Source organism: Miscanthus floridulus, chromosome 10 (genome assembly GCF_019320115.1).
Source record: "Miscanthus floridulus cultivar M001 chromosome 10, ASM1932011v1, whole genome shotgun sequence".
Lineage (NCBI taxonomy): Eukaryota > Viridiplantae > Streptophyta > Magnoliopsida > Poales > Poaceae > Miscanthus > Miscanthus floridulus.
In genome coordinates, this window is record NC_089589.1 from 79,277,510 (window position 1) to 79,289,546 (window position 12,037).

The 12,037-nt window shown below is 43.3% G+C and overlaps 2 protein-coding genes across 2 annotated transcripts; both read left to right on the top strand.

Moving 5' to 3' along the window:
- The first annotated feature begins 8,656 nt into the window (after positions 1-8,656).
- LOC136484938 (protein ALP1-like) lies at positions 8,657-10,016 on the top strand. The gene is made up of 3 exons (XM_066481902.1): positions 8,657-9,166; positions 9,260-9,485; positions 9,571-10,016. Exons 1-3 carry the CDS (start codon positions 8,657-8,659, stop codon positions 10,014-10,016), a joined length of 1,182 nt encoding a protein of 393 aa, XP_066337999.1.
- Positions 10,017-10,306: 290 nt separating this feature from the next.
- LOC136488929 (uncharacterized) lies at positions 10,307-11,282 on the top strand. Its single transcript, XM_066485700.1, has 2 exons — positions 10,307-10,642; positions 10,722-11,282. The coding sequence occupies exons 1-2, from the start codon at positions 10,307-10,309 to the stop codon at positions 11,280-11,282; spliced, it is 897 nt and encodes a 298-aa protein (XP_066341797.1).
- Positions 11,283-12,037: the final 755 nt, after the last annotated feature.

A 12,037-nucleotide genomic window follows, 5' to 3' on the forward strand; every position in this document is an offset into this window, starting at 1 on the left:
GAGTTTGAGTCTCACAAACTTGTGCTGTCACGCTCCCATCGCGGTACTGAATCGAAGCTACAGTGGCCGACCCGTTTCAGAACACGAATGCCACGTGGCGCCATGCGTCACCGCCGGCCTGACCGGCCAGGACATGTTGGGCTATCGTGCACCAACACAGGCCCCAGCTTTCGCCCGTGATTCCCCAGCGTTCCATTTCCATTTCCTACTCCTCCCTTCGCGTCCGCAGCAGCCGCAGCAGACCACCACCATCGCCATTGGCTCCGCCAAGCTCGTGTGAGCTCATTGTTGCACCACAACCATTGCCATCCCTAACATAGCTCCGCTAGCACCTCATAGACCTCAGCGATGTTCTCGCTGAGCCAGTCAAGCCATAGGTGAGCTGCATTGCCGACTCTGCCCCGGCAAAATCTCAACGGAGTGCCACCGCGCTCGCGGTCCATCGTGGCCAGTACAGCATGCCACCTCTCCTCCTTCCCTAGCTCTCGTCTTGTCTTCCACATCACGTGTAGATGCTCAGGTGATGACGCTACCGTCAATGCCGGTCCAGCCGAGCCGGAACATGGCCACGCACCGCCGCACCATGGCCGCCGCCAGTGACCTCACGCGGCCATGCTTGACCGTTTCACCATAGCCAGTAGCAGTAGCACAGGGAGGTCTGCCATGGTCTTAGGAAGCCGATGCGTGCCTTGTCCCGGCATCTAGCACCAAGGCTCATCGGAGCACTGCCGTGCGCCATGGCCGAGCTGTTGTGCGCCATGGCCGACGCACCAGAGGCCGGTAGGGTTTAGGATTAGGGGGTCAATCGATGCAGGAGATCAAGGCGAACATGGTGGTACCCTCCTCGTCACCGGAGAAGCCACCGTCGATGAGCTAGCGCCGATCCCGCGCCGTCCTGCGCCATGCTCTATTTCGCCGTCGATGACAAGCGGGCCCCGGTTGTTAGTGACTTAGGGTTAGAAGGATAGTTCAAATATTTCAGATTTGAATGCTGTTTTGTGAAATTTATATCTAGAGTTTGGTAAATCCAAATTGGGTGGTTCCAATTTTGTTAGGATGTTGGTGAAGTGTAGTATTTAGGAAAAATATAATATTAGCACTTGTAGTAGAGTTTCTAGAAAAATATTTCAGATTTGAATGCTGTTTTGTTTAATTTATATCTAGAGTTTCTATGCTCCAAAAATTATAAAATTTATGTGGTGAGCTTTTGTTGTTGAGTATAAGCTCTGGTAAAAATTTCAGAGTCAGTGCATGAATAGTTTTTGAGTTATATATTTTCCTTTTATCATTAGATGATCCTTGTGTGAATTTTAATAAATTATCTATGAATCCAATGCTCATGAAATTTATTGGAGGTTGTCCTAGTACCTTAAGGATGCTAAGAAAAATATAAAATCTATTGCTTGACACTTTTCACTAGGGTTTCCTATTTATGTTATTTTAAGCCTTTATGCCTTGTCATTTTTGTGTAGGATGGTATACTTGTGGAAATGATGTGAAATTTTTACAGTAGTCTACTTGGAGAATTTAATGCCTACTGTAATATTTGTAGATTAAATGGTGTAGTTTTCATATATGTTTATTATTCCTCTTAAATAATTAGATAAATTAAGAAAGGCTTTAAAAGAAATGAATTGGGGATGAACACCTTACTTTCTGGTGTTCTTGTGATATGTGTGATGAGTTAGTAAAGTTGGTTTTGTCTATTTATATGTTTGCCACATAAGTTAATAATTATTTTGTTGTATTATGTCTTTCTGGACAGTTCTGGGAACTTTGCAAAGGTCACCACGATAATTTGGTTTTCTGGGAAAGTGGTGAATACAAAAGTTGTAGATAACTTATGTATCTAGCTCCTGCTAAAATTTGGTGACATTTGGCCTAGTAGTTTATGAGTTACAGTTGTTAAAAGTTGAATCACAGTTTTGCTTGCTCTCTGTCTTGTTTGGACCTGATTATGTGGTTATGTAAATTCGACTTGGTAAAGTTTGGAGTCATGCCTTGAGGTATGAAAATGAATTGTAGGAAATTTCATAAGCTTTCTAAATTGTCTTGTTGCTTGTCATTTCGAATTTTAGATCTGAGGTTATGATCAGTTTACTGCACCGCTGTATAGTCCCTGTTTTGTTGAAATATGAATGTTCATGTGTATGCTTTGTTGCAATGTTCTTGTTGATTGTTTAGGTGCTAGCCTAACTTGAGAACATGCTTAGGTGCAGGTACTAGGTCCTTAACTGAAGATGAGCAATTGTACATTAGGTTGTATAAACTTGGTAAGTTAAAGTGATTTGAATAGAGCTTAAGTAGAATGTGCGGACTGCAGTAAGCATGTACATTCCTCGAGCATCCCTAACTTCGTTCATATGCATCCATGATATTTATGTTGTGCATACATGCAATAGGTGTGCCGGAGGGAGTGATGCTTTTGGATTTCGAGGGAGCGAGCCAGGAGGAGGAGCCCGAGGTTCAGGCAACCGACAAAGCAGCCGCCGAGGAGGAGTTGCCCGAGTGCCCTAACCACCGCCCATCCTCTTTCCTGAAAGGCAAGCCCCGGAGCATTCTAAGTCTCCCATGTTTTTACAAATATCTTGAGTATCTTTTATTGTTGATGATGCATTAAGTTTAGGAATTGGTTGGAACCAATTGTTGCATTATATATCTATCCTTGTGCAGATATCACACTTGAATCCTATTTAAGTTCAGGAATAGGTTAAATGCTTAGCCATGCTTAGTGCGGTAGAAGTCGGGTGATTTCCTGTCACCTACGAGCTTTAGGATGAGGTGGATCACGGTTGGCTATATTTGCTATCGTGGAAAAGAACCATGTTAATAATGAATTAAGACCAGGCGGAGTCTTGTGTAGGTTTGGACATAGTGACTCCGTTTGTGTCGTTTAAGGACCGATACGTTGTACGTCCTTATGTCATGTTGAACGCAGCCTAACACTTAGCTGGCCAAATAAGTCGTTCCGACCATGAAGCCTAGTAGCTCGATTTAGGCCGGGGATGCGAGTAGGGGTCCGCAATCTGGATGGAAGTAAGGATATGTGAGGAGCCATTGGCGTAAGCCCAAGGGCGGGTTAAGTCACCGAGCACTCATGGCAGAGTGGTTCTCTGATTTTGCGGCACTGATCGGACTCGCGACTCCTGAATTGTACCAAAAGTGACTTGTTTGTGACCCTGACGGGGGAAGCAAGGTTTGTGTTAGGAATACCCCTCCAGCTAGATAGGAATCGATTCGAATCGTCGTCTCTCTCGGATAGTGAGAACTTGACTGAGCAACGGCAACGTAGATTCACTTAATTTAATGATATGGTTAAATGGAGAATGATGATAATGTTGCCACTGTTTTTACCTGCTATGGTTAATAATGTTTGCATCTTACTCAAGTGATTGCTTAGTACAGGTGCTAATATAGATGACAGGTTAATGGCTAAAAGTCACTGCTAGCTTAGGTTAAGAGTTGATCATTATTACTTATGCTTTTCCGCAAAAAGAAAGTGTCAGCCAGATCCACTAAATTAAGCTATGCATGATCCTTGGTGTCAATTATTTTGGTTTCTGACGGATAAGTCTAGCTGAGTACATTCTCGTACTTAGGGTTTATTCCCTCTTGTTGCAGATGACCTTCTTTATCAGGGCTTCTGTAAGTACTATCTCCACCCGGTGGGTGACGAAGACTAGATCATAGGCATGATCTCTGTTTATCTTATCCAAATGCTTTTGTGGGATGTGATCGGCAAGATGGTACTTGTATTTGAACTCAGGCGTGTGAGTTAAACTATTTGCTTCCGCTATTTTACAAGACTTGGTTGTAATAACTATGATCTGATGTGTTGTAATCTATCTGTGAACTATTTATGAAATGTTGTAACATGTGATGTGTTATGTTGAATTACTGTGATCTTGGTTGTATGCAAGTTGGTTTGAAATCCTTCATGGTTTTAGTTGACTACCGGGTTTATATGGGCTTAAGTGTGAGAATTTGATCGTTTCGATGATCATTTTTGTACTTGTGCTCTTATAAATTGGACGGTTCTACGACAACTGGCATCAAAGCTAGATTCAACACTAAACATGTCATACGGGTATTTAAAAACAAAAGCTTTTGTTGTGAAAACAGTTTTCTAACTTATAGTTATATATAGGTGTTCAAAATCTAAAATTTTATAGTATGCCGGTGATCACATCCTTTGTAGCCCACATAAGGACTTTTAGGTGGCTTATATAATTACTAACTTGGGGGAAAGTGATTGTTTCTATTTCGTCGTCCATGCAGCGTGCTATTGCATGGGTGCCATTCGCTTGAATGGTAATGTATGGATCAATTGCATCTACGTCAAGGTAAGTGTGAGTTGTGAGAGCATGACCATCCAATTGTCGGTCTAGGGGAGAGTTAGTTGTGGTTACTAGAATATTTACATGTTGCATACATGTATATATGAAGGTACTTAATTGTGGGTATATCTGTCGGGTAGTTTGGATACCAAAGTATATATATATATATATATATATATATATATATATATATATATATCTGGGGATGTATATATGGAGAGTATCTTAGTTTACTACTTTCATTATATGCTTAATTATCTCTTGTTGGGTGGGCTGCAATGAAATTTTCTGTAGGTACGCTAACAACGCACCGTGTAGATCGACTAGTTATCGCTATTCGAGAGAACGTGTGTATGCCACCGTATATTCTGCTAGAACTTAACTTTTCTTAGGTTTGTGAGGACGTACGGAGCGTGCATGCATCATATTCACTCATGTCATTCATATTGCAGTACTCCCTCCCTTATAACTTACTTATGCCTACCTTGAAAAATAATCCTCTCATGAGAGTTGCATCCCTTTTGATACAGATGGCCGCGCCCATGTGTCCTCCTCATAGCAACACCTTTTTGGACTAGTTTGGTATGCCTACCTTGCTCTGGAGGGTGCTAAGCTCAGTTGGGTACCCAGAGGTGCCCTATTACACATGGGTGCAGACGGTGCCATTTGGAGATGTGCCATGGTACAATGTGACCTTGGTGGTGCCGCAGAACCCCATGAGACCGCTATGGCGTGGGTGGAGCACCAAGTCTGATGGGCAAAGCCCATGGGAAGCCACACAAGTTGCTACACTTGATGTGCTTATGAACATAGCATAGAGTTTTGGAGATGAATTAGTGGGTGGACTAGCTGCATCCATTCCCCGAGTGGCTCCTATAGATGCTGAGTGGACTCAAGAAGCTGGCCAAGCCTTGGTTCAAGGCCATGGTGAACGTGTTCAGAGCGACAATGTGGAAATGAGTGCTATGATGGCCATCTTGAAGCTTTGTCAAGTTAGGCAGGACACTCTCTAGAGTATTAGAAGAAGCTGGCAAGGCAATGGCAGCCCAGCACAAGTTCAGGTTGCATGCCCGCAAGTATCGCCGTAGGGCGGAGGCATGTGGGCAAGCTCAGTTGGAGATAGATGAGATTCAGGGCATTGCAAATTATCGCCTACAGCAGTGGGGGCAAGCAGCACGCGAGAGAGATGAGCTTCATAACCAGCTTATAAACCTCATCATAGAGAGAGATGAGGTAGTACAGGAGTTGGACCGTGTGACCCATCATAGAGATGCAGTTCTAGAGTTAGCAGAAGAAAGGCGTCAGGGATGGATCGTGGCTAACCACAATGCTTTTCAAACAGAGAATGCGCTCCAAGAGCAGCTAGAGGAGCTTCAGGTTGAATACCATCACCTAAACAACCGCCTGTTTCCTATTCCTCACCCTCCACTAGTTTACCCAAATCTTGGACCTCAAGTGATTGAGGCCGATGAAGAAGAAGAGGATGTGCAGATGAATGTCAATGACGCTGAACCTGCAAATGAAGAGGAAGAGGAAGAGGATGACCCTAAAGAAGTCCAGGGCATCTCCGATGTGGACAGTGACCACTACGACTAGTAGTTAGCTAGCAAGTCTTGCTAGTTTAAGCTTTTGCAGCCATTTGTGTAATGGACCAAGTACTATGGTGGATGTTGGATGTACCTTTAATTCGAACTTGGCATGTAATTTACCTTAATCCGCTCCCTTCGGGATGTTTATCTTAGTTGGTGGATTTTAAAACATGTCATATTGTAATGCAATGCAAATGGCGCTAGTAATTTATTGATGATGTGGTGATTGGAGAATGAATTATTGCCTCTGTTTTATTGCATGAATTTTTCATTCTTTCCAATAAATTCAGTTTGGCGTAATTACATTGCTCCTCTCCAATGTGCTGACATCTCCAATAATTGCTAGTTGCGCATTGTTGCAGATGCCACATACTCGTGCCACTGGTGTGGCTGGTGATGATGATAATCTCCCACCACCACCACTGCCCACACTAGCGGAATTGATGGCAATACTGGTTGAAGGACAGCATACTATGGCAAATGCTCTCCACACGATTACAAATCGTGATGGCCGTGGGCACGCCAAGGACCTGAACCAAATTAGTATAGCGACTTCAAAGATTTCCTTGATACTAAACCACTGATCTTTAAGGAGGTTGAAGAGCCCCTCCAAGCTGATGAGTGGTTGAACACTCTCGAGCAAAAATTCCGTCTGCTTTGCTTGACTGAGGTGCTGAAGACTGAGTATGCATCTCACCAACTGTATGGGCCAGCTGGTATTTGGTGGAGTCATTATCGGTCCACTATGCCTGCTGACGCCCAAATCACTTGGGATCAGTTCAAGTCTGCTTTTAGTGGAAATTATATTCCTCCTGGTCTCATGGCAATCAAGCACACTGAATTTATAAAGCTAACATAGGGGAACAAGAGCTTGAATGAATACCTATAGGCTTTCAAAAACCTTGCAAGGTATGCTACTGAGTTTGTTGACACTGATGCCAAGAAGATAGCTAGTTTCAAGCGGGGACTTAGCCCCAAATTGATGAAGACTATGAGAAATTGTAAGTGTGCTACCTTTAATGAGTTTGTTAGTGATGCTTTATCTCAAGAAAACAACAATGATATTTATGCCACTTCAAATAATCACAAGAGAGCCTATGAGGTGGGTGCCTCATAGTCCAAAGCTCCAGTCACATCTAAGGCTCCATTCCGTCCTCCGGCATCAGCTGTTAAGTTCCGCCCACCACTGAAGAAGAATCCAGGCAAGACTGGATTTCGCAAGGCTTTTACAGTTGCTCTTCCAAAGGGCACTACTAGTCAAGGTAGCTCCAATGTTCCTCCAAGCAACATGCCATGCTGGAACTGCAACAAGCCAGGTCACTAGGCAAGGAGGTGTCTTTATCCTAGGAAGAATAACAACCAAGGTGGCCACCAGGGGCAGGTGAACTACACTAACCGTGTGTTTGGTTGGAGGGATTCGAAGGGGTGGGATGGGATGGACCTGGGATTTGAGCTGTTTGGATGGGAGTCAGCCCAGGGACGTAGATATCCCACCTAGCATATTCCCCTCAGATTCCTTGACTCCACGTCCCACTTTTTTACACGGACGGAGGCAGTCCCTGCTTTCTTCTCACCACTCACCGTGACTCCGTTTCTTCTCTCGGAAAAAAGGCTCGAGCGGGCGACAGCTCGGTGACGACGCATCCATCACCGGCGCGGGATGCGGGGCCACAGCGCTTGACGGCGCCGCGGCACCAGGCGGCGCGTCGGCAGCGCGGCACGGGCCCCCACGGCGGCGGCGCGGCACGGGCCCCCACGGCGGCGGCGCGGCACGGGCCCTCGTAGCGGCGGCGTAGGCTGTGGTCGGCAGCGGCGGCACGGCCTGTGGTCGGCGGCGGCGGTGCGGCACACGTCCGGCAGCTCCATCCTCCTTCTCCATTAGCAGATTTGTGATTTGCCCAAGGTATACAAACCCTAACACAATGGATTTGCTCAAGATTTGTGATCTCCATTAGCAGATTTTTGTTTTTGCCTCCAGTCAAGTGCCATCAGTTGTGCCTTGGAGTTGAGAAAGCACTTCCAACATTTTAGTTGAGATAACCTAATGGACTCATTTAGGTGTGCTTCCATCTGATAAATGCAGTGAGAACCCACCAAAACATTTTTTTTGTTATGCTGATTTGGTTGCTGTTAATCTCTTAAGGTGAATATTACAGTAGACCACTGTGTGAAGTAAATTATGTGATAAAAGGGTTTATAAAGATGTGAAGACAAAATTCAACATTCCTTCTTTGTAGCCATCACATGTTCTGTCATCATAGACGAACAATCTGAACATTTTACTTCTCTGTTTGTAGAATAGTGATAGTGAAATAGAAATTGCATTGGTTGCAAGTTGATAGTCCAGTTTTTCATGTCGGTTCATGCAAAACGGAGACTGGTTGGCATTTTGAGGCTTCCTTGTCAAGCTACCTAAAAGCTCTGCTGCAGGTGCATTTTCATCATTTGAAGTGTTGAACTACTATAGGTTTTCAGTTCACAGTGTTGAACTTTAGGAACATTCAGTTCAGCAGAAGCATAGGCAATTTTCAATCAATGGAGATTGTAGCCCCTGTCATTTTCCAAACAACAGGCATAGCAAATCTGGCAATCATACTTTTTCCATCAGCAAAGTCCAATGGGAATTTTTTTCCCTACGCTGTAGCGCTAGTAAGTTACCTCATGTTTCTGATCTGTGTTTGAGCATGACATGACAATATTGTTTTTCTTTCTTTGATTGTTGCATTGTAGATGGATCAGAGAACCAAGGTTCTAGTTTGTTCAGCTGCTGCATATATGTTCTTGTTCATGGTGGCCACGGTTATTCAGTCTAGAAAGAGAAAAAGACGTGCCAGTAGAGTTGGTATTACTTATGCGCCAATTGAGGAAAGGGATAGAATTAGACAAGAATACCTAGACACTTGCATTTGGAAGGATGATACAACTTGTGTAAACATGCTTAGACTTAATAGAGCATGTTTCTATCGATTTTGTAACCTTTTTAGAGATCGAGGGTTGCTTCAAGATACCACTCATATGTGTGTTGAGCAACAGGTGGCTATGTTTCTAAATACAGTAGGGCACAACCTTAGAAATAGGTTAGTTGGCACTAATTATCATAGGTCAGGAGAAACAGTAAGCCGCTATTTCAACAATGTCCTTCATGCCATTGGAGAGCTACGAACAGAATTTATTAGGCCCCCATCATTGCAAACTCCGTCCAAAATTGCCGGAAACTATCGGTGGGATCCTTATTTTAAGGTGTGAGGTTTATCCCTACCTTTGTTTCACATTTAAATTATGTAACCTTGTGTTGGCCCCTAATTAATTTTTACTTTGATGAACATAAACTAGGATTGTATTGGAGCTATTGATGGTACACACATAAGAGCATCTGTTCCTAAAGATTTGGAGCATTCGTTTCGTGGTAGAAAATCCTTTGCAACTCAAAATGTAATGGCAGCCGTAGATTTCGATCTACGTTTTACTTATGTCTTGGCTGGTTGGGAAGGCACAGCACATGATGCTTTAGTTTTGCGAGATGCTTTAGAACGCCCTAATGGCCTTCGTGTTCCACAAGGTAACAAAAAAAAATCACTAACTTAATTTCGTTATGCCAATTTTTGATAACTCGAAATGTGATCTCCTTTTCTACAATATGCTAGGCAAATTCTATCTTGTTGATGCCGGTTATGGAGCCAAACCGGGATTCTTGCCTCCTTTCCGTGGAGTTAGGTACCATTTGAATGAGTGGGGGAATAATCCGGTCCAAAATGAGAAGGAGTTATTCAACCTTAGGCACTCGTCTCTTCGTGTGACTGTAGAGCGTGCATTTGGTTCACTTAAGAGGAGATTCAAAATTCTTGATGATGCAACTCCATTCTTCCCTTTCCAAACTCAAGTAGATATTGTTGTAGCTTGCTGCATAGTCCATAATTTTGTCATAGCAGATGGGATTGATGAGTTCATCATTCAAGATTCGAATTGGCCAATGCAAACCCATGCTACATCATATACTGGACAAGCAAGTGAGCATGCTGCAACCGTTCAATTTAGACAAACAATTGCGGATCAGATGTGGGTAGACCGTCAAAACCATTATGCAAATTAATATATAGTATCTCTATGTATTTTTATGTATTTAGACAAACAATTATGGATCAGCTGTGCTGAATTTAATTTGTATGGACATATGGCTTGCTGAAATATATGTACAGCTCGCTGGAATTTGTATGACATATGCCTTGCTGAGATTTATTGGTTGAAACATGCAACTTGAGAAGTTTCAGTGTGTTTGTATGACATATTCCAAACATGCTTTTGTTGTTTGTCTACCAGAAACAATTAATAAATAACTTCTCAAGTGGCATTTGTGTTTCCTGGTTTTGTATATGATAGGTCATGGCAGACCTGAACGAGGAAGTTGGGGGAACAAATGGACATGCTGTATGGACAACACCAGAGACCGCTTTTATGCTAACTCACCTAGCCAATCTGGTGGCTAGTGGCACAAAGACATGTTCTGGCTTTAAGAAAGTCCATTTGAACACTTGTGCTAAAGCTGTCAATGAAAAGTTCAGGACCATGAAAACTGGGGAGCAAGTTAAAAATCATTTGAAGACACAACAAAGGAAGTTTGCAAAGATGACCAAGCTTAGGAAAGTGAGTGCTACTGGTTGGGATGAGGACAACTTCATTATCACTCTTGATGAGGAGCACTACAATGACTATGTTAAGGTATAATTGCAAAAAACTTAACCAACATGTTAAGCTCTAATTGTTTGCTTCTAACTAAACTTCCATTTATCCATTGTAGGATCACAAGGCTGATGCTGAATTCTTGAACAAGCGCCTTCCAAACTATGGTGAGATGCGGACAATCTTTGGAAATAGTATGGCAACAGGAAAGTTTGCCAAGGACTCAAATTCTGCATTAGGTACTGAAGAAGCTAACACTGAAAATGAAGACCTGAATGCAAATGCTGTGAGTGAGTTGAATGCAAATGGTGAGAGCGAGGCCACTCCCTCTCCTTCTAATCAAGGGGCTACCTCATCAGCAAGCAAGCCAAAGAAAGCTAGGATTGGTGGGGATGAAGAGGATGGGCTGATTGCTGTAATCAGTCGTGTTGGTGACAGACTTGCTGAAGCTATAGAGAAGGCCTGTGCTGCACCCCCACCACAGCCCACCAATGATTTACCAGATGATCTATTCAACATGTTGATTAACCTTCCAGGTTTCGATGCCGCCCAGTTAAATCTGTACTACCAGTATTTGGTGGCCAACAAAGACATGGGACGCGCATTCTACAACCTTCCTTTTGACCACAAGTTGATGTGGGTGGCTATGTTTGTCTCTGAGAGGTTCCCAGGACAGTGAAATAGGGGCTTCAATGGTTCTTTTGCTTGCAAGGTTCCCAGGACAGTGAAATAGGGAATTCAATGCTTCTTTTGCTTGCACCACATGAGACAATTAGCTGTGGTTAACTAATTCCAAGGCTCGAACTATATATTGTGACTAGCCTTGAATTTACTATCATGTGTTTGTATATTATGTGGTAGGTTAAAACTTATACTATTTGTAAGGCTTAGAACTGTTATGTATGAGCCTTGAACTTCTATTGTGTCCAAGAACTTGGCATGACCTGTAGTCTTGGCACCATGATGAGCATTCTCTAGCACCAGTTCATTTGTATGTGGATCAGCTGCTGACGCACTTCTCTGATGAGATAGCCCTCATTTGGATCAGCGTTGCCTTCATTTGTGCTCTGAGATGGTTCAATCTCACCAGGAACCTGTGGTAGCTCATCACTTGGCATAACTGGAATTTGTGAAATACCAGCATCTGCATGATTATTCATCCAATCATATAATTTATCATTTGAAAAGAAGTGGCAGTAGAGGCAATCATTCCAGTTTGTGAAGCAAAATTTACCTTCTAAACCTGAATTTTCTATAACAAGCACAGGATCATGACGGGGTGCCCATTTTCTGGATAGGCTTTCTTTTTCTTCCGTCTGGCCCACATCACCTCCGCTATTTGGATGATCATCCACAGCAGGACACGCCGAAGATGTATTGCAGGTGTCTTCAACACTGGGCTCCTTCTTGACAATTATTTCAAATTCCTTGATC